A 22,227-nucleotide genomic window follows, 5' to 3' on the forward strand; every position below is an offset into this window, starting at 1 on the left:
GTACTTGTCTAACAGTAGCACATACACTTTACAAGTTCCCAGTCAGTACATGTTTGAAACTAGAGCTGTTCTTGAAAATTGAGGGCGTTCCTTAGCCTCAGGTACTCCTCATGGTTACTGATACAATTCTGGGGGCGGTCTCAGGATATAAATCTGGGAACACTCAGCTAGGTAATGTATTATGCTTTTCCTCCACAGTGCAAAATTCTGAGAGAAGGAACTGAATTATTAGGAACCCAGAGAAAGTCTCTGTTCAGCCTTTTGTCCTCCTCTTGTCCCTTTGTCCCTTTTGCTGGGATTCTCCTTCCTCAGCAGGACCACCCCCAGCTGCCTTAGCTCTCAATCACAGCTTAGTAGTGCTGCTACTGTCTCCTCACAGCCTTCTTCATCTCCTTTGTCTAGGTTTCTTTGTCTACAGTCTCCTCCTGGTTTAGTTTCACAGTCCTCTACCTCCCTCCTTTTCTCAGGGGCCAAGCTACTCCCTCCCTCTCTGCGGGGGCTGGGGGCCTGGCTCAGAGTGGGGAGCTGCTGGGTTGCCATGGTCACATTGAAGCCAGTCGCAGCTGGTCTGGGCAGCTGCTCTTGCCCGGGATGAGCTGACAAAGCCAGGCCTAGGAAGCCCCAGACTTGGAACCCCAAAGGCCTGAGACTTGGCAGACTAGCAACCAGGGGAACCTTGAATTGGAGCTGAGAGTAAGTCAGAGTTGAACTGGGAGGTGGATCTGATGGGAGTCCCTGTGTGGGAGGAACCTGGTAGTACTGGCTGGAGGTATGGCTGGAGGAGAGGGTAGAGGGGGAAAATAGAGTTGGGGCTCATTGCACAGCAAACTTAGTTGCTTGAGGGAGTTAAGATGTCCTCAAGTGAAAGTCTATGTTCTGATTTGATTCAGTCTTTGGGTCTTTGTCTCCCTTGGTCTGCTGGAGAATACACTTCTCAATTACCTTTTCCTTTCTTAGCTCCCCTTAAACATATTTACTTATTTATTTATGAGAGAGAGAGAGAGAGGAAGAGAGAGAAGGAGAGGGAGAGAGGAAGGACACCATAATAGTATACAAGTCCTGTGCACTAGTCACTATACCACCTAGATGGCTGCCTTCCTCAGCTTCTTGTTTCTCCATCTCCTATGTCCCCTTCCTTTTTGTTTTAAGGATTGATTTTAGTTATTACATATGCAAGAGTTTCACATTTTACACACACACACACACACACACACACACACACACACACACACACAGACACAGAGAGAAAGAGAGAAGTGAGAAGGAGAAAGAAAGAAAGAAACATTTTTTTTACATGTGGTGCTAGGGACTGAACTGGGAACCTCAGGTGATCAGCTAAGTGATATCCCTGACATTCCATGTCCCTTCTTATACCCCACTGCTTGGTTTCACTCCAACCCCTTCTCTCCTTTGTCTCCAGTCTTAGAGTCTCTTAGCCCTCTGGGGCTTCTCACTTTCCTTTCCTTGTTTCTAGGTGTTTTTGCCCTTTTCCCTGTTTCCACTAGGTCCAGTTCTTTTCTCCCCAGACCTCAGTTTTCCCATCTTTTACTGTGTCTGCCCTGTCTCCACCCGCTTCTTTCCTCTCTCTGGCTCTCAGTTTCCCTCAGTTTGTCTCCTGTCTCTCTGAGTACAGTCACCATCGTCCATTGGGTCCCCCTTCTTGGTCCCGTGCCCCCTCTCTCTCAATCACCCAAACAGCGTAGTCTTGTCTCATCTTTCTCCCAGTGCTAGGTCATCTCTTCTGCCTTTCTTGCACTCCTGGGCCTCAGTTTCCTGTGCAGTTGGTGGTGTCAAGGCCTGACTCACAACCAAAGCCATGTCCACCCCCTCACCCTGGCTGGACCAATCTCTCTCTTGCCAGCTGCCAACCCGGCCTGTTTGCTCCCAGGCAGCTGCATCTCCTGGGAAGGGCCAGTAAGAGTGGGGTCCATCTGGTCCTTCCTCCTTCCCACTGGCCCTGCTGGGCTTCCCTGAAACAGAGCGTGGTCCCTCCTACGTGCCTCTCCTCACATTTTTTTTCCAGCTGTTTCTCCCCTCCTCTCCTTCCTAGGCAGTAGGAGGCCATTGGCTCCAAGAGGAGTAAGGGGAGGAAGCCCGGGATGGTAGCGAGCGAATGAGTGGGGGAGGGGTAGCCCCCTTTGGGGGCTCAGGAGGACACGTGGGCCTCCGAAGGTAGGAGTGATGCAGGAAATGTGGGCTGGGCTCTGGAAGCCATTAGTAGAGTAGATGGACAGTGAATCTGCTCTGGGGGCCCTTGGGATTTCCTCCACTAGCTCCTGGGAATCTCGGCTGTGAGCCCCGCATTCCAGCCGGCTCCAGCCTCTTTCCCGCTGTCACTTGACTCCGCTGAGCCCAAGCCCTGCGCCAGCCCTGGGCTGGGGCGAAGTGGGCATCACGGGCTAGGAATTTCGGGGGAGGGGTTAGTTGAGAGTTTAAGGGTTTGGGATTCTACAGTTTCCTCTACTCTCCGCAGTGGTCCCTTTCGCCTGACACTGCTATGCCACCTGGCTCGGGTCAGCGAGGGCTTGGAGTGTGGAATGTCACATCAGGGTGTGAAGAGCTGCAGCTCCTTTTTAGAGGCTCCGGGCCTCTGTTCTGTAGGCTGCCTGCGCGGGGCTTTCCCGAAACACAGGCCCTGGAAGGAGGGGCGGAGTCCGCCCAGGTGCGGTTACCGGGGAAACCTTGGCCCCACCCCCGCCCAGGCCCCGCCTCCGCCCTAGCCTCGCAGCGCCCAGATTCCCCAGCGGCTGTCTCCGAGGGGTAGGTGCTCTGGGGTGAGCCCTGGGAATTTGGTCTGAGGGGAAGATGGGAAGAGGCATCAGGGAACTAGCTGTCTGTAAGTCCCTTAGCCGTCGGGGTGTCCTTGGGTTGTGTTTCACCGGCAAATTAGAACTATTTTACCCCCCCTTTTAAAAGATTTACTTTATTTTTTTAAATTTATATTAAATCTTTTATTTTTATTTTATTTATTGATTATTGGATAGAGACAGAGAGAAATTGAGAGGGGAGGGGGAGGTAGAGAGACAAGAGAGACACTTGCAGCCCTGCTTCACCACTTGAGAAGCTTTCCTTCTGCAGGTGGGGACCAGGGGCTTGAACCTGGGTCCTTGCACACTGTAATGCGTGCACTCAATCAGGTGCGCCACCACCTGGCCCCGATTTATTAATTTTCATGACAGAGAAAGATGTGAGCACTGCTCAACCCTGGAATATGATGGGACCTGGGTTTGGACTTGAGGCCAACTGGGCCACAGGTCTGGTGCATGATCACTGGTCGTGTCTTCCTGGTCCTGGAGCTCTTGTTCTCCAAGGGCCAGCCTTTTCCTGGTAGTGTTTTTGTATACTTGTCTGATTGGGTTTTTATGTTTCTTGTGATAGCTATCTGGGCCTACACCTGCACACAGGATATGAGTTTATTTTTGCCATGAGGTGCAGTGGAGGGAGACACTGTCTTGGTAGTTGGCTGGTGTGGTGTGGAGAGGTGTCTAGGTGACTCCCAGGTAGTGCTGATGGGATGGGACACTTTCCCCACAGCTCCTCTGTCCTGCCCAATTCAGCTAGCCTTGCTCTCATTCTATTTGTCTATGCTCCCCTCTCTGGGTCTCTGGTCTGACTCATTTTTGGCTGTGCCTGATTTTCTGGTTGTTTCTCTTCTCCCCTCCTCCATCCCTCACCTAGTCCAGGCCCTCTCACCCTCACTTGGCCCAGAGATCCTCAGTGCAGGTCTCTCAGAGGAAGACTCCTAGACTTGAGTGAAGAACCCCAGTGAAGCCAGGGTTGTGGGTTAGACCCAATGGCCTGCTTGGGAGGGAACTGGTGAATGCCCTGGGGAGCTGGGGGGAATGGGCTGGAAGAGAGTGGGCTGACAGGGAACTCTGGAGGTGTGGTGTGGAGTCCCATAGACTAGAGAGTGCCAGAGGAAAGTAAATGTTGGTGGTGTACAAAAGTGGGTCTAGAGGGCTGGACAGATAGCTCAGCCGCAGACAGCCTGCACTGTAACACAAGGAACTTAAAAGCTTTGGTTCTGTAGTGCCTTTCTCAGTGTCTCTCCCTATCTGAATGAAAAAGTCCCTCCGGTGAAATCGCGCATTTTTTTTTCTGGCGGGTGAGGGGGGGTGTAGGGGGACTGTGTTTGTGTGTGTGAGGGGGGAGTGGACAGGTAGGTGAGTCCTACTCCTTTCCCCAAAAAACATTCCTTCTACCGTGCTGGGCGCTGGGCCTGTGGGAACCTGTTTCTTTTCTGTGACCCGGGGCTGCCCCCCCTTCACCCTAGTTTCTAGGAACTGAGCCCCAAAAAGGGGCGTAGTAGGGAGGCCATAAATGAGAAACCCTAAATGGAGCTCCCATGCACTTGAGTGGGGGAAACCGGTGGGCGTTCGTGTATGTAATGAGCAGGTGAGTTTGTGTGCGCGTGTATGTGTGTAGTGGGCAGGTGAGTGTGTGCGTGTGTGTGTGTGTGTGATGGACACCCAGCGTGTATGTGTGTGTGAGATGGACACCCAGCGTGTGTGTGTGTGTGTGTGTGTGTGTGTGTGTGTGTGTGTGTGTGTCGCGTGATGGACACCCAGCCGGGCATGGTAGTTGGCGCGCAAAGCAGCTGGTTACCTGGGGGAAGCCCGGCCGCTCAGGGGAATGCGGGGTGGGCGTGGTGGGGCGGGGAGGAGTGCGGGGTGGGGAGGGCGGCACTCGGCGTGGGAGCGGCGGGGACTGCTGGCTTCTGGAGGGGGAAGGGCGGGCTGCCACCCGAACGCCCGAAGAGCCGGCGGAGGGGGGTAGGGGGTGGGAGGAGGAAGGAGGGGGAGCCCGGCGAGGGGGAGGCGGCGCCTGGGCCCGAGCCGCCCCAGCCCTGGCTCCTCTCCCCGGAACAGGCCCCCGACAGCTGCTCGCGGGAGCCGCCTCGCGACACCCGAGCCCCGCCGGCGCCTCCCGCTCCCGGGTTCTGGCTCCCGCCGCCTGCCCCTCCCCTCGCCCAGTCGCGGAGGAGGCCCCTCTCCGGGGTCGAACGCCTGGGTCTGCGGGTCTGCCGAGAAGAATGAGAGGTAGGGAGAGTGACCAAGGGTCCCCGCGGGGCGGAGGGGCGAGCGCTGGGTGGCCTGGCGGGAGGCTGGACTCTGGCTTCTGGCTGGACGTGGTTGTGCAGCTCCTCTGAAAGTGTCCCTGCCTGCATCCCCAGTGTTCTGGTTTACTGTCTGAAAAATGGTGGGTGGGGGACTCTTGAGAATGTTCCAGCACTGGCGGAGGACCCCTTCACTTAATATGGAGTGATTAAACCCTAAGAAGATAGATGCTTTTTTGTGGCTCCATCTAATCTCCTGCCCCCCTATTCCCGTGGAAAAGTGGGCCTGTCCATTCCTGTCCAGCCCCTGCAGGCGTCAACTAACTGTTAAGCCTCCACCCAGCCCAGCAGAGAAAAGAGACTGGCACCGCAACCTGCCAATGACATCACCCAGTAGGCTAGATGGTCTGTTGACTCTGCCAAGATAGCATGTCACTGCACAGTAAGCACCTTCCTGGGAGTCCTGCCCCCAGCCTTCACCCTGCAGTTCCTTTGCTGGCTGGGCATTCCTTTCTGGCACCTTCACTCTTGTCTGGAGTCTGGTACTCAGACTCACAGTTGCTGAAGGTACCCAGGTGTGTTCAGAATTGAGAGGCACCGTGGAGACTGGGGAACGCTGGAAGTGTGGGAAAATGGAGAGATTTTTCTTTCGTTTTTTATCTTTAATTTAATTAATTTATTTACTTTTGCCCCCAAGGTTATTGCCGGGGCTAGGTGTCTGCACCGCGAATCCACTGCTCCTGGAGACCATTTCCCCCCTTTTGTTGCCCTTGTTTTTTTTATCATTGTTCTGGTTATTATTATTGTTGTTGTCGTTGGATAGGACAGAGAAATTGAGAGAGGAGGGGAAGACAGAGAGGGGAGAGAAAGATAGACACCTGCAGACCTGCTTCACTGCCTGTGAAGCGACTCCCCTGCGGGGAGCCGAGGGCTCGAACCGGCATCCTTAAGCTGGTCCTTGTGCTTCACGCCACGTGCGCGTAACCCGTTGTGCTACCGCCCGACTCCCGATTTTTTTCATTTCTTTCTACTTCTTTAAAAAATTTTTTTTATTAAAAAGTGATTATAGTGATTTGGAAGACTATAGGAGTGTATATTAACACCATTCTTACCACCAAAGGTCTGTGTCCTTCCTTGCTCTCCGCCACAGTGAAGCTGAGAATCCACCCTCACCCTCTACCCAGAGATTTTAACTTTGGTTACTCCAGGCTCAGTCGATTGTGCTCTGAGTTTCCCTTTCTGTTCTTATTTCTTATGGCATTTTTCTTAGCCCCCCCCCTCGAAACCACTCAAGTTTTTGTTTTCTGCTTCTACTGCCCACTTTCCTCTGGCTCAATCACCTGCTGTATATGGGTCCTAGTTCTCTTGGGACCTGGTACTGAATGTCCAAGAGTGTGTGGCTCACACTGTTCTTTGATTGTAGGAGCATGTGGGATCTGTTGCTTGTTCACAGGTGACTGAAGATAGCTTTCCCTGAGTGATGGAGCTGGTTTGTGTGGTGTAACGGTGTTTGCCCTGGCTAAGGGTGTCTATGTGTTACTTGATTTATGTGGATGTCACATGTGAATGTTTGTCTCTGAAAGTGGGATAAGGTGTTTGTGTGTGTGTGTGTGTGTGTGTACACACATAGCTGTGTGGGTATTATTTAGGGTGGGGGTAGGGGTTGGCAAGGGGGCCCAGGAGAAGAGTGAAGGGTCTAGGGTGGTGTGGGATGTGGGAAGAGTAGATTTTTCTGGGCCAGTCCTTTCTGATTGACCCAGTGAAGAGAAACCCAGTGGGTGATAGTGGTTTCAGAGAGCACACTGCCCTGCTGTTGGGACACTATGTGTGTCTCTCTGCTTGGCTCTGTGCCTTGGCTTCCCAGCCTGCTCTGTTTACCTCTTGCTTTGTGTTCCTCACCCTCTCTACCCCTGCCTCCTCTCCTCTGCCTGTCTTTGTATCTCTGCCCGGGGCTCCGTCTGGCTCTGATGACTCATCTGGGATAGGCATGAAGGTTACTCTGGGGAACAAGGGCCCTGCTGTTCCCCAGAGAGGTGGGGGTGGAGAGTGGCACCCAGGAATTCCAGGCCCCTGTGTGATGCTTCTGGCCCCCAAGGGACCAGGCACCAAGCCTCTGGTTCTAGCTCTCCTTTGATTCCCTAGTGCTCTCCACAACTCAGTCAGCCTCCTCAGCTGCTGTTTCAGAGCTGTGGGGTCTCAGCTGCCTCTTACATTCCTGCCCCACAGCATTGTGGGAGCAGCTGGAGGAGGACAAAGGGTTGGGGGAGTATCCCCCCACTCCCCCTACCTCCTGGGGTGACCTGGCTTCCCAGTCTTTAGACCCGCCCTCATCTCCAAGGCAACTCAGCTTTCTCCTTAGCCTGGATCTCTGGGTTCTTCCTAGGGAGGTAGCCTGCTTCTCTGGAAAGTAGAAACTGCAGGGAGTTGTTGGCTCTTTAGAATGGAAGGCAGAATAATAAGAGCTAGGGATGAGATGGTAGGGATGTGAGGTAAGGGTTTAAGGGGTGGCTTTATGGGACCCTTATGATTCAGGAATTTGAAGAAGTATAGATCTGGGCAGAGGACAGGTCAATGTAACTTTTCCTGGGCTGGTGAGATAGTGGTTATGCAAGCTGAGGTACTGAAGGCTGCAGATTCAGTCCCTAGAACCACCATAATCTTGATTTTAAGTGGTGCTCTGGAAAGATAAACAAACAAACAAACAAAACAAAACAAAGTATAACTTCCTGTGACTGCGTTGAGGGAGGACTGGACTCATAAGGAGGTACCCGCTGGAAGAGATCTAGGTGGTACCGATAAACAACCTGACCTCTAGGAAGGAGAAGAGATTGTCCGACCTGGGGATTGTGTTACAGTGCAGATTCTAATTCAGCAGGTTAAAGGCAGGACCTGAGCTTCTGCAGTTTCTAGGTACTGCTGAGGCATTTAGTCCAGGGCACCACTGTGGGCCTGGTAGGGCTGCAGAGGGTAGGGAGATTGGAAGGCACTGGGGTCTCTTCTTTCCCTAAGAATTCCCCCTAGGTGTGTGGGAAGGGTCCAGAGTTTAGCTTAGTGTCTGGCCCATAGGATGCATTCTGAAAGCACAGCCGATGTTAAATAGTGACAAATATAACTGCACTGCTTTTCTCCCTAAAGCAGTTTATTCTGTCTCAGTTGTTAGTTGTGACCCAATCTCCCATTTTGTCCCCTGCAGAGATGCTGCCCCCACCACCTTAGGCCCAAGGGATCAGGAGCTATGGGGCCAGGGGCCCTCTCATCTCTATTGCTGCTGCTGCCATTGGTGGCAACTGGAGACAATGACATGAAAGGACATTTTGACCCTGGTATGATACTGACTCTTAGGTCTTGGAGGGGTGGAACTTTTGAGACAGAGAATTGGGGGCCTTGACCCTCCATTTGCCTGTATTCACCCAGCCAAGTGCCGCTATGCCCTGGGTATGCAGGACCGGACCATCCCGGATGGGGACATCTCTGCCTCCAGTTCTTGGTCAGACTCCACCGCAGCTCACCACAGCAGGTACCTGGCACACCTGGGCTGCTCTGGAGGGAGCTTCAGGGGCTGCAACTTGCCCTTCTAACCTTGCCACCCAAGCCAAGAGGCTTCTGAGAGGATTGGTGCCAATAACCCCCCCCCAAAGTCTTGGGTGAGGGAGTTAAATACTGAGAGGCAGGCCTGAGGTCAGGTGTTCCCTGTGCCCTCCGTCCCCCTCCCAGGTTGGAGAGCAGCGATGGGGATGGGGCATGGTGCCCTGCAGGGCCAGTCTTTCCCAAGGAGGAGGAGTATCTGCAGGTGGATCTACGGCGGTTGCACCTGGTGGCTCTGGTGGGCACCCAGGGGAGACATGCAGGAGGCCTGGGCAAGGAGTTCTCCCCCAGCTACCGGCTGCGTTACTCTCGGGATGGCCACCGCTGGATGGACTGGAGGGACCGCTGGGGTCAGGAGGTAAGCCTGACAAGGACAGTGCCCAGGGTGGGCCTGCTCTCCCCTTCCTCCAACTACACTTTAAATGCCACCTTTCAATGTATGTCTTCTCCAGCCCAAATTTTTCCATTTGTTTTAGATGTCTAGAATGTATCTCAAACATAACATAAACTTCCCATGTCAAACTTGAGTCCCATTCCCACCCTAAACCTGTACTCCTTCAGTATTCTCCAGCTAGGAACTGGTACCAGCATGTGCTTTAAAAAATTTTTTTTAAATATTTATTTATTTATTTTCTGTTTTGTTGCTCTTGTAGTTATTATTGTTGTTGTTATTGATGTCATCATTGTTGGATAGGACAGAGAGAAATGGAGGGAGGAGGGGAAGACAGAGGGGGGAGAGAAAGACACCTGCAGACTTGCTTCACTGCCTGTGAAGTGACTCTCCTGCAGGTGGGGAGCTGGAGGCTCGAACCAGGATCCTTATGCCGGTCCTTGTGCTTTGCGCCACGTGCACTTAACCAGCTGCACTACCGCCTGACTCCCCCAGCATGTGCTTAGATGCTCAGACCATAGTGGCTCTCCTCCAACCATCAGCAAGGCCTGAAGTTGACCACTTCTCTCCATTTCTCTTTCTATCATCTGAGGCCCACGTAGACTGAGACACACAATGGTCCCCCAGACTGTTCTTCCAGCTTCTGCTGTTCCTCATCTGAGACCAAATATCTACTTTGTCTTTTTCACTATGTCTTAGAAAATGCAAGTCATATGCTGCACATGAGGTTCATAGTCCTCACTGTCTCTCTACTCTGGCAGTCAAAAACTAAGCTTCTGCCTGGGCAGAATCTCCTACCCCCCAGTTCTCTTCCTTCTGGACCACAGCTCCCCCACAGCCCCTGCAATAAGCTGGGGCTCCTCCCATAGACTCGGCACCCTCACTTGCTCTCCCAGTGCCTGGAAAGCTCCTGCCTTTGTTGTCCACAGGCTCTCCTTCTCTCCATTCAATTCCCTCCCAGATGACACATCCTCAGATGACTTTTCTGACCACCCCACACCAGCCTCTCATCCACAGGTTTTTCTTCTACTGGACTCTCAGCTCTGCCAGGGAGGGATTGATGCTCAGCACTGACAGCATGCCTGGTTGGCACACAGAGTGCTCAGCTAGCATCTACTGAGTGAACAGAGGGGGTGTGTGTGGGGGAAACAAGAGGGTACTGTGGTGTATTATTGTGAGGGACTGGGTAAAGTCCTGGTATAAGGGGATAAAGGGCTTAGACACAAACAGTGGAGCCAGACAAGGGGTGGATGGCTGGCACTGAAGGCCCGGGATAGATCATCAGGCTGAAAGGTACCAGAGGTCTCTGTTGTAGCACATCAGTTCACAGATGCCTGGCCATGTCTTGCCATCCCTGTGTGCTTGGTGCTGCCCTTTGTGGGTCTCTGTGGCCACTGTGGCTGGGAAATAGCTGGTGAGTGGGAACTAGATCCCATCGGGAGCCTTTCCCACCCATCTGCCCTATTTCCTGACCCACAGGTGATCCTAGGTAATGAGGACCCTGGGGGAGTGGTGCTGAAGGACCTTGGGCCTCCCATGGTGGCCCGCCTGGTTCGCTTCTATCCCCGGGCAGACCGGGTCATGAGCGTGTGTATGCGGGTCGAACTTTATGGCTGTCTCTGGAAGGGTGAGTCACTCAGCCCTCTCAGAATTCACTTCCTGTCCTGGGACTGGGGAGGAAGACTGGGAAGTGGGAGATCTAGGATACTCTCTCTCCTGTTGGGAAGCTGTCACTCTGAAGGAGGAGGGAATTGGCATTGCCTCCTTCATGCCACTGGAGAAGGGGTAGGACACAAGGAGGAGGATGGGACTTTGTGCCACCAACATCCTCCCCCTCACCCTGCCACAGATGGACTCCTGTCTTACACAGCCCCTGTGGGGCAGACCATGTACTTATCCGAAGCCGTGCACCTCAACGACTCCACCTACGATGGACACACTACACACATCATCAGCGGGTGAAAGCAGTGGGCACTGCGGGGTGGAGACTGGGGTGGGAGGGAGGTGGGCTGGCTGCATAGTAATCAAGGCAGTGAATGGAATAGCTGGGAAGGAGGATGGGTTAGGTGGGGCCTCAAGTGGCAGGACCAGGATTGAGGGTAGCAGTGACACCATTAGCACTCTTTCACTCTCTTAAAAAAAAGAAAAGATTTCTTAATGAGAGAGAAAACCAAAGCATCATTCTGGCACATGTGATGTCAGGGATTGAATTCAGAACCCCATGCTTGAGAGTTCAGTGCCTTATACTACATACTACACCACTTCCAGGGTCATGGTTAATAGTAGCTCTTATGATGTTTTGTTTGACACTTTGCCAAGACCCTTGTATCTGTCTCTTTTTAAATGTTTAACTTATTTTATTGGGTAGTGAAGAGTGAAATTAAGAGAGGGGGGGCGGTAGAGAGGGAGAGGAGAGAGAGAAAGAGACACCTGCAGATCTGCTTCACTACTCATGAAGCAAGTGGGGAGCAGGGCAGGAGGGATCGAGCCCAGGCCCTTGCACATGGTAATGTGTGTGCTCAACTAAGTGTACCACCACCTAGCCCCTGACCTTTATATCTATAGAAATTATCACAATAAGTTCGAGCCCCCAGCTCCCCACTTGGAGAGCGGTCGCTTCACAGGCGGTGAGGCAGGTTTGTAGGTGTCTCTCTTTCTTTCCCCCTCCTCTCTCCATTTCTCTCTGTCCTATCTAAGGACGACGACGATATCAATAACAATAATAATAAACAAGGGCAACAAAAGGGAAAATAAATAAATATACATATATATAAAAGAGATTATTACCACAATAAGTATAATCATTATTCTGTCATAGAGTTGTGTCCCCTAGAGATGGCTGATTTTATATAGTGTGTGACCTTAAAGAACTGATGATAACCCTGGGCTGGGGAAATAGCTGCTCTGGGTGGGGGCAGGGGTGTGGGGACTGAGCCAGGCTGGCAAGCTATTTCGGGGGTGGTGGGTCAGAGTTGCAGAGCACAGGAATAAGTGACATTTTCCTCTCTTCTGACCTCGGTTGCTTTCTCCAGACTGCAGTATGGAGGGCTGGGCCAGCTGGCAGATGGTGTCGTGGGGCTGGATGACTTCAGGAAGAGCCAGGAGCTTCGGGTCTGGCCGGGCTATGACTATGTGGGGTGGAACAACCACAGCTTCCCCAGTGGCTACGTGGAGATGGAGTTTGAGTTTGACCGGCTGAGGGCATTCCAGGCCATGCAGGTAATGTAGCCAGTGTGTAGGGAGGGCTGAGGCCAGGCTGGGTGCCCCTGGGGTGTTTGCCTGCTGGGTGCTCACCTTGACCCTGTGTCCCCCCTCTCTCCCCCAGGTCCACTGTAACAACATGCATACATTGGGAGCCCGTCTGCCAGGCGGGGTGGAGTGTCGCTTCAAGCGGGGCCCTGCCCTAGCCTGGGAGGGAGAATCCATGCGCCATGCTTTGGGGGGCAGCCTGGGGGACCCTCGAGCCCGGGCTGTGTCAGTGCCCCTGGGTGGCCGTGTAGGCCGATTCCTGCAGTGCCGCTTCCTCTTTGCTGGGCCTTGGTTACTCTTCAGTGAAATCTCCTTCACCTCAGGTGAGCCCCTGATCCCAGATCTCTACTGACTGCCTGCCAGCCCTGCAGTGCTCTACCCATCGTCCGTGAAATTTCCCAAGCAGGGGCTGCCCCAATAATTTAATGCCCTCCCACAGCTTTCTCCTTGCCGGTCCTTTATGAGCCCCTTGCTGGTGACTAGTACTGAGCCAGTCTGTCAGTGCTGGTTGAGAAGTGGCCCTCTTTCTGAGCTTCCCAATACCCAGAATTACCACCTTAGGCACCCTAGGGGAGCCCTGTATCTGCCCACTACCCAACAACTAAAAGGTTAACATCCACTACAGCAGAGACCTCCAGAATCCTCTATAACCCTGTTCCCACCACCCATTCTGATTGATTGGGAGGAGAGCTGCATTGAGCTGGGGGAGGAGGGGTGGGAACTGGGCCCCTGCTTCAACTCCTTACCCAACTATGGGATTCCCACGGACTGGTGCTTGTGTGTTGCCTTTTGTTCTTGTGATCTGACTCCCTCCTTTCTTCTCTGCCTTCTCCCCCAGATGTTATGAATGACTCCTCTCCAGCCCTGGGGGGCACCTTTCCACCAGCCCCCATGTGGCCACCAGGCCCACCACCCACCAACTTTAGCAGCTTGGGTAAGTAGCTCACGGGCTGCCTCTGGTATGTGGCTTCAGTGCCCCTGGGAGCCACCTTAGCTTGGGTAGGAATCTGTGGCTGTGATTCTAACTCTGTTGCCTCTGCCAGAGCTGGAGCCCAGGGGCCAGCAGCCTGTGGCCAAGGCCGAGGGGAGCCCAACTGCCATCCTGATTGGCTGCCTGGTGGCCATCATCCTACTGCTGCTGCTCATCATTGCCCTAATGCTCTGGCGGCTGCACTGGCGCAGGCTCCTCAGCAAGGTGGGCAGAGGGGACTGGGAGCACAGGGCTGCTGGGGGGGAGTCAGGGAGCCCAGGATGTGGGGACTGAGGCTAGAGTTGTGACTTCTGCATTAGTTAGTGTCTGACGGAGCACAGAGCAGAGTCTAATAAGAATAATTAGAGGAGGGCTTAGTACAGAGGGTAGATTCAGAGATGTGGCAGGGTGTGTGAAGATGACAAGGAGTAGTATAGTTTTCCTCCTTCCACCAGCCCTCCAAATGCCTGTTGGGGATCCTCTCTGGCCCACTCAAATTCAGCTCATTGATGCAGGCCACACTCGTCAACTTCTTAAGGCAGGAACTGGGTGGAAAAGAGGTGGAGAATGAAATTAGAGGTAAACAACCAGAAAAAGTCCAGCCTACCCTCATTTCCATGTCTTATGGGTGGGAGTCCAGTGGTAGTGATGCCTATTAAAGCTCATTTTATCGTTAATCTGGGTAGAAGTATAGAATCCCAATTGTGGGATATCAAGGAAGTCATGTTCTCAAGTATATTTTTCTTCCTTTCTTTCCCTCCTTTCTTTCTTCCCTTCCCTCCATCTATCCTTTCTTCTTTCTCTTTTTTAAATTGAGAAAGAAAACTTTATTTATCTATTTGAGGGAGGAAAGAGAGAACCAAGTAATCACTTTGGCATATACAATGCTGGGGCTCAAACTCAGGACCTCATGCTTCAAAGTCTAGCATTTCTTCTACTGCACCACATCCAGGCCTGCCTCCCTCCCTCCATCTATGCCTCCTCCTTCCTTCCTTCCTTCTTCTCTTTCTAGATATATTTATTAGTGTGTGTGTGTGTGTGTGTGTGTGTGTGTGTGTGTGTGTGTGTGTTGGGAGGGAGAGAGGAGAAAGAACCAGACCATCACTCTGGCACATGCAATGATGCGGATCAAATTTAGAACCTCGTGCTTGAGAATGCAGTGCTTCATCTTCTGGGCCACTTCTTTCTTTTTCTTTCTTTCTTCCTTCCTTCCTTCCTTCCTTCCTTCCTTCCTTTCTTTCTTTCTTTCTCTCTCTTTCCTTCTTTCTTTCTTCTTCCTCCTCTTCTCCTCCTTCTCCTCTTTCTTCCCTTCCTCCTCCTCTTTTTCTCTTCCTCCTCCCCCCCTCCTTGTTCTTCTTTAAGTTTATTTATTTATGAGAGAACCAGAGCATCACTGTGGTGTATATGATACCAGGGGTTGAACCCAGGACTCCATGCTTGAGAGTTCAACCTATTTTTTAAAAATATTTATTTATTTATTCTCTTTTGTAGCCCTTGTTGTTTTATTGTTGTAGTTATTATTGTTGTTATTGATGTCATTGTTGTTGGATAGGACAGAGAGAAATGGAGAGAGGAAGGGAAGACAGAGTGGGGGAGAGAAAGACAGACACCTGCAGACCTGCTTCACTGCTTGTGAAGCGACTCCCCTGCATGTGGGGAGCCAGGGCTCGAACTGGGATCCTTACGCCGGTCCTGTACTTTGTGCCACGTGTGCTCAACATGCTGCGCTACTCCCTAGAGTTCAACCGTTTATCTACTGTGTCAGCTTCTAGGTTGCCTCTTGTGCATGTATTTATTTGTGTGATGAAATTAATAGTAGGTACAGTTGTAAGCCTGTGTGAGGATAAAAGGAGAGAATTTTATTTTTAAGTGCTGTACCCACAGCACTTAATGAAGAGCTGGGAATCATGCGCAGAGCAGTAGCTGCAGTTAACATTTACTGTCCCCCATGACAAGGCTGAGCGTCGGGTATTAGAAGAGGAGCTGACAGTTCATCTCTCTGTCCCTGGTGACACCATCCTCATCAACAACCATCCAGGCTCTCGAGAGCCGCCCCCTTATCAGGAGCCTCGGCCTCGTGGGAATCCACCCCGCTCTGCACCTGGTGTCCCTAATGGCTCTGGTAAGACCTGTTTTGTTCAAGACCCACTCAGTTTTCTCTGCCTGTTTTCCTATTGTATCCTCCCTTCATTCTTTTATTTTCTTGTCTTCCTCACTTTCAACTCATTTTTTAAAAATTTCTGTATCTCTAGTCACCACCCTCTATATCACTCCATGAACTTACATATAGTCTTCCTTAAAATTTTCTGTGTATCAGTCATAATTCCCAGTGGTCTCATTATGTCTCTCTGTACCATATGTATCTCTCTCTTCTCTATTGTACCCTCACCATTGTCTTCCTGGCCCCCTTCCTTTCTTCTAGATTTACCATATTCACTTCATCCTTCAGGATTCATCCATCTATATTTAAACAACCATTCATTCTTCTATATTCGTCCATTTGTTGTTCATCCACCCATCCACCATCAGACCATTTATCCATTTATTTATTCAATATAGTCAATGCATCTATTTGTCCACCCATCCATAATCATCTGTCTATCCATTCACCAGCCACTCACCACCCAACAGGCATTCATCCATCTATACTTACATATATATCTGCCCATTGTCCATCAACCAACCATACATTTGTATTCATACAGCACTTCATTATTCACTCGTCACTCCATCCACCCATCCATCTACCCACTGTCCATACATTATCTATCCATCCAGTTATCCAGCACTCTTTAGCTCCTTGTTTTATCCTGCCTGTTAGTACATTCCCATCAGCCTTGGTTTTGTCCTATTCCAGATTTCCTTGTCTGTCTAGCCTTGAGTTTCATCCCTTCCCCGTGTCTTCCCTCCCTTCTCCCGACAGCGTTGCTGCTCTCCAATCCGGCCTACCGCCTCCTTCTGGCCACTTACGCCCGCCCCCCTCGAGGCCCGGGCCCCCCCACACCCGCCTGGGCCAAACCCACCAACACCCAGGGTAAGCCCCTCTGCTTCTGGGCTCTGCCAGGCTCCCCGTACCTCTACTGGGACAGAGAAAAGTCCTCACACCTTGCACTCCTTCCTCTCCCACTGTGGCATCTTCTGCTCTCCTGAGCTCCCAAGGACGTAGCTCTCGTGCCCTTAGCTGTCCACTGCTCCCGCTTGCTCCTTTTGAATGCCTTCTGCTTGAGCTGAGTAGACAGGTCACTGGTTTTGAGCTTTGTCCCCTCCTCCTATTCTACCACTTCTCTCCAGCCCTCCAGATCCAGAGAAGGAAGAGATGGCTGAGGAACTGCAAGTTCCTTTGTAACTCCTCCTTTGTTCTTGCCCTTCTCAAGAACTTCCATGAGGGCTTCTCTCCCTGGGTGCTTGTTCTCTCCCCCCATGTGTCCTTTCTCTGCTGTTCAGAGGTGAAGGCTCACATCCCAGCCCTTTCTGTCTGCCTCCTCTCTCTGTGGTGTTGCCTTCTCATTGTTGCTCCTTCCCCAGGGCAAAGAGGGGTCAGCCCTGCTTCCTCTCCTGTCTGTAGACTCCTTGTTGTGCAGGTTGTGATGATCTGTTCCTTCCCTCCTTTCTGTGTGCCCCTGTGTCTGCTTGTCTTTGAGCTTGGTGTGTTGGGTTAGGAGGGTTTGCAACCATGACAAGAAGGAATCAGGGCTGATTGGGGGGGTGGTGGTATAGAACAGCGAAGTGAATGCGTGGGGCTGGTGGTGAGTGGGACATGGGTTTGGAAAGTGTAGGGTGACCATGGCTGGGATCATCTCTTTTCTAATAGTGAACAGAAGAATTCCTTTTCTACCTCTGACTTAGTGTATTGTCTCCTGGGTGGGGCTAGGATTCCTAGAGAGTAAGATTGCAAAACATTCTTTGCTCAACCATTTCCATTACCATGCAAGCTCTGGAACAGTTAACTCGTATCCCGTCTGCATCTTCTCTGGGTTGAGCTTGGTGGGTGATTTACCAGGAAGATGGAGAGTAGACTCGGTCTCTCACACGGCTAGGAGATGGGGGTGGGGTGTGGAGAACTGGGTCTCATGGGTGCTGCTCCTAATGTCTTGTCTTGTCTTCTTTCCTTCCCCACCCCTCTAGCCTGCAGTGGGGACTATATGGAGCCTGAGAAGCCATGTGCCCCCCTCCTGTCCCCACCTCCTCAGAACAGCGTCCCCCATTATGCTGAGGCTGACATTGTCACCCTGCAGGGCGTCACTGGGGGTAACACCTATGCTGTGCCAGCGCTGCCCCTAGGGGCGATCGGGGATGGGCCCCCCAGAGTGGACTTCCCTCGGTCTCGGCTCCGTTTCAAGGAGAAGCTTGGCGAGGGCCAGTTTGGCGAGGTAAGTAAGGAGGCTCCCTTCTCAAGCCATCTGCAGTGTTTGACTCTGATGCCATGCCCACACACATCCTGTGGCACAGCCCCGGCCTCCTGTGACCTTTATCCTAGTGGACTCTGAGACCGTGGTGAACATTGTGACCTTCTTTTTCTAGGTACACCTGTGTGAGGTAGAGAGCCCTCAGGATCTGGTCAGTCAAGATTTTCCCCTTACTGTGCGCAAAGGACACCCTTTGTTGGTGGCTGTCAAGATTTTACGGCCAGATGCCACCAAGAATGCCAGGTGAGAACCAGGGATGGCAGCCTGGGAGGTGATGCACTGTATAAGCTTTGAACTTAAAACATGAGCTTCACCCCACCAATGTGTCCTGGAGCTCAGCTTCCCCAGAGTCACACCCTACTAGGGAAAGAGAGAGGCAGACTGGGGGTATGGACCGACCAGTCAACGCCCATGTTCAGCGGGGAAGCAATTACAGAAACCAGACCTTCTACCTTCTGCATCCCACAACGACCCTGGGTCCATGCTCCCAGAGGGATAGAGAATGGGAAAGCTATCAGGGGAGGGGGTGGGTTATGGGGATTGGGTGTTGGGAATTGTGTGGAGTTGTACCCCTCCTACCTTATGCTTTTGTTCACTAATCCTTTCTTAAATAAAAAATTAAAAAAAAAAAACAAAAAAAAACATGAGCTTCAGTCCTTGGCAGTGCATATACTAGAATAATGCTCTGGCTCTCTCTCTCTTTCTTCCTCTTATTAATGAATAAATCTTAAAAGGGTTTATCTTTAAAATAAGACAAACAAACAAAAACAAAAAAGCAGTGCAGTGAAGACTAGTAGGGGTGTATGGAAAAAAAGAGCTTTCAGCCTGGCTGTGCCCCTGATAGGATCAGCACATGTTGGGGGCAGGGGGGCTAGTGCCTGTGAGGGAAGGCCAGCACTATGACATCCACCTTCTCCCTGCTTCTCCAGGAATGATTTTCTGAAGGAAGTGAAGATCATGTCAAGGCTAAAGGATCCCAACATCATTCGCCTCCTGGGCGTGTGTGTACAGGATGACCCCCTGTGCATGATCACCGATTACATGGAGAATGGCGACCTGAACCAGTTCCTCAGCGCCCACCAGCTGGAGGACAAGACAGCTGAGGGGGTCCCTGGAGATGGGGAAGTTTCCCAGGGGCCCACCATCAGGTACCCTCTTACATAGGTTGGCCTTTCCTTGAGAGCTCCCTGGGGGGGCAACCTCCCCTACTCTCCTTCCAGTCTGGAGGGAAGAGGGCAGCATGCTATGGGGGAAGCAGGTAGAATCTCCAGGCAGAGAGCCTGGAGTAAGGAACACCTCTGGGGAGGTGGGGCTTCAGGACACATTGGTGTGGTTGTCTGCCCAGAGAAGTCAGGTTGGCATCATGGTAGCATCTGCATGTTGATGACTGAAAAGCATTACGATAATAAATAAGAAGAAGTGGTTTAATTATCAGGAACCTAAGGGCAAGAATATAGCAGATGAGATTTGGAGTCCCCATTTTGGAAAAAACTAGTAGTTCTACTTTAGTTATAGTCCAAGGGGCCCATGACTTTACTGTGTTTTGCCTGAGTCCAACAGCTAAAATGTAGGTGGTCTAAAGATATTGTCTGGGGAGATGGTGTCAGAGCTGGAAATAGGACCAGAAAGCTGGATCATGGCAGAGAGTAGCCCCCAAATATGGGAGAATATATGACTATGATCATCTATGAATTTGAGCGGCAAGGCAGGAGTCACCTATCAGGAATTCCCGTGTCCTTTCTTGCCCTCACTGGCCCAGAGCCCAGATTGGGGAGTAGCTCATTGGTATCAAAGGAGCCAAAGAAAGGCTGAGTGGGCACCTGCCTGCTGGTGTCCATGTGGGCTTTCTGCTGTTGCACTGGGAGCCCATGTAAGCAAAGTCTCCCCTTCCTCTGTGGGAACCTGTGAGGTGGGCAGAGTCTGAGGCTGCTCCCAGTGACCCCTCTGCTGTCACCTTACTCAGCTACCCGATGCTGTTGCATGTGGTGGCCCAGATTGCCTCAGGCATGCGCTACCTGGCCACACTCAACTTTGTTCATCGAGACCTTGCCACAAGAAACTGTCTTGTTGGGGAAAATTTTACCATCAAAATTGCGGACTTTGGCATGAGCCGGAACCTCTACGCTGGGGACTATTACCGTGTGCAGGGCCGGGCTGTGCTGCCCATCCGGTGGATGGCCTGGGAGTGCATCCTCATGGTGAGAGACCTGGATGGAGGGAGGCTGGCTGGGCATGGCAGGGGTGGAGAGCACTGGCTGCCACTTGAAGCTCTGAGGCTCACTCAGCCACTTGCTCTCTCTGGGTGCAGTTTATCTGTAAAATAGGAATTTGGATCAGTGCCCTATAAGGTTTCCTCTGGCTCTAGGGCCTGGAGAAAGCGAGGAGGTATGGTGTGGTGGGGAAGAGTGCAGGAGCCAAGAGTGGGTTAAGGTGGCAGACAGATAAGAGAGATCAGAGAAGAGATGAGGCTTGAGAGAGAAGGAGATGAATTAGGAGAGTTGGCAGCAGAAAAAAGGATAAAGAATGGCTGGAGAAACGGCTCAACCAGTAGAGCGTTGGACTTGTATGCCTGAGGCTGCTGGTGCAGTCAGTCCCCTTATCCCCGAACACGGCATGTACCAGAGCAGAGAGGTGCTCCTGCTCCTGTGTGTGTCTATGTGTTACGAAGCTCTCATATGTATAAATAAAATGAATTATTTTTTATTTAAGATGTTTTACATATTTTATTTATTGATGTGAAGGGGAGGAAGAGAGAGAAAGAACCAGATATCACTCTGGCACCTGTGCTGCCAGGGGTCAAACTCAGGACCTCATGCTTGAGAGTTTGGCATCGTACCCACTGCACCACCTCCGGGACCACAATAAAGTGAATTCTTAAGGGAAGCAGTAAAGTGGGGGAGGTAGAGAGCGCAGAGCAGGAAGGCGGAGATTAGGCTGGGAGAAAGAGCAGGATGAATGGGGAGGTGGGCAGCTAGGGAGAGAGTGGGGTCCAGAAGATTGGGAAAGAGTCAGGTGGGGCATGCCGAGTGGAATTGGGGCTCCCCTCTGAAGAGTGGAGGAGGATCTCTGTTGCCAATGCCCTTCTCTTGTCTTACTTGTGTCCCAGGGGAAGTTCACAACCGCTAGTGACGTGTGGGCCTTTGGGGTGACCCTGTGGGAAGTACTGATGCTCTGCCGGGCCCAGCCCTTTGGGCAGCTCACCGATGAACAAGTGATCGAGAATGCTGGGGAGTTCTTCCGGGACCAGGGCCGGCAGGTCAGAGCAGAGGGATGGGCAGATGGGGATGGGTAGGCTGGGAGGGGCAGAACCTGTCATTTTCGGGACTAAATTACATCTCCTCCCTGTCATAATGTAGGTGTATCTGTCCCGGCCCCCCGCCTGTCCAATGGGCCTGTATGAGCTGATGCTTCAGTGCTGGAGCCGGGAGCCAGAGCAGCGACCACCGTTTTCCCAGCTGCATAGGTTCCTGACAGAAGATGCTGTCAACATGGTGTGAAGCCCAACACCCAGCCAGCACTCCTTCAGGGAGGATTCAGGCGAAGCCAGCAGTACTAAGCAAGAGAAGAGGAGCTGATGGCATCCCGACTCCATTCCCTTCCCAACTGTCCTTTACCCCTGAGACAGAGGCAGTGTGACCATGGGTGGGCTGGGCCCACCAGGGAGCTGACACCTCCCTTCCTGACATGCTCTTATGCTCCCTTTCCTGCTCTTCTCCCCAGAGCCCCTACCACCCACCCAGCTGGCCCTGTGGATGGGATCCTCTTTGACCTCTTCTAGCCATCCCTGGGGGAGGGTGGGAGCAAATACAGGGCAGACACTGAACATGACTCATTGGAGCACCTGGGCCGCATCTAGACAACACTGGTTCCTGGAGAGATGACTGCAGCCAGCCCCCCCCCCCCCTTCTCTCTGTCACACACTGGACTCCGCTGGCTGAGAATTTGGCGAGTGAGAAGGACAAATCAGAGAGAAAGATACTCCCTGTGCTCACTCCTGGAACTTTCTTCAGCTTTGGCTTCTCCCTCCATCTTCTGAAACACTGGATCTTGAGGGTGAGGGTGGGGTGACCCCTGCCTCCAACCCCAATCACCTCCACTTCTCACCTGCCATGTTATAGCTAGAACTTCTCTAAGCCTGTATGTTTCTGTGGAATAAATATTGGAATTAGGGGGAAAGAGGGAGTAATGGCCTGTGGCCCTGGGGTTGGACATCTTTATCGTAGCTACCATATTGGTTTTTCTAGAATCACTTGGGGTTTGTACATTTTTGGAGGGAAAGACAGATTTTTACACTAATATATGAATTTAGCTCAATACAATTTTAATCCCCTGCATTAGGCAGGTAATAAAGGTTGAGTTTTTCAAAGCTGTCTCCCTCAAGCCATTTCCTTCTTTTTCCTCTCCCATGCCATTGCCTACCACATAATATATATATATATATACACATATATATGTGTATATATATATGTATATATGTACATATATATATATATTTTGCCTCCAGGGTTATTGATGGGTCTCAGTGCCTGCACTATGAATCCACTGCTCCTGGAGGCTATTTTTTCCCTTT

The 22,227-nt window shown here is 51.8% G+C and overlaps 1 protein-coding gene across 8 annotated transcripts; it reads left to right on the forward strand.

Moving 5' to 3' along the window:
- The first annotated feature begins 590 nt into the window (after nucleotides 1-590).
- Nucleotides 591-22,023, forward strand: DDR1 (discoidin domain receptor tyrosine kinase 1). Of its 8 annotated transcripts, none has more exons than XM_060189415.1 (18): nucleotides 591-693; nucleotides 8,250-8,379; nucleotides 8,471-8,573; nucleotides 8,771-8,999; nucleotides 10,512-10,659; nucleotides 10,882-10,990; nucleotides 12,065-12,251; nucleotides 12,358-12,604; nucleotides 13,120-13,215; nucleotides 13,325-13,476; nucleotides 15,208-15,373; nucleotides 16,175-16,285; nucleotides 17,377-17,621; nucleotides 17,773-17,900; nucleotides 18,587-18,805; nucleotides 19,621-19,855; nucleotides 20,764-20,913; nucleotides 21,014-22,023. In XM_060189415.1, the coding sequence occupies exons 2-18, from the start codon at nucleotides 8,292-8,294 to the stop codon at nucleotides 21,152-21,154; spliced, it is 2,754 nt and encodes a 917-aa protein (XP_060045398.1). In that variant the 5' UTR covers nucleotides 591-693; nucleotides 8,250-8,291; the 3' UTR covers nucleotides 21,155-22,023. The 8 variants fall into 8 exon arrangements, with proteins under 8 accessions (XP_060045398.1, XP_060045397.1, XP_060045401.1 ...); XM_060189414.1 differs by lacking the exon at nucleotides 591-693 and adding an exon at nucleotides 2,729-2,760; XM_060189416.1 differs by lacking the exon at nucleotides 591-693 and adding an exon at nucleotides 2,748-2,836.
- Nucleotides 22,024-22,227: the final 204 nt, after the last annotated feature.

Source organism: Erinaceus europaeus, chromosome 4, assembly GCF_950295315.1.
Source record: "Erinaceus europaeus chromosome 4, mEriEur2.1, whole genome shotgun sequence".
Taxonomy (NCBI): domain Eukaryota; kingdom Metazoa; phylum Chordata; class Mammalia; order Eulipotyphla; family Erinaceidae; genus Erinaceus; species Erinaceus europaeus.

Excerpts from the sequence above, each read along its gene's own strand:
- DDR1 (XM_060189415.1), top strand. The coding sequence starts at position 8,292 with ATGGGGCCAGGGGCCCTCTCATCTCTATTGCTGCTGCTGCCATTGGTG. Across the intron at positions 16,286-17,376 it reads CAAACCCACCAACACCCAGG|CCTGCAGTGGGGACTATATG; the intron begins GTAAGCCCCTCT and ends CCACCCCTCTAG. Across the intron at positions 20,914-21,013 it reads TCCGGGACCAGGGCCGGCAG|GTGTATCTGTCCCGGCCCCC; the intron begins GTCAGAGCAGAG and ends GTCATAATGTAG.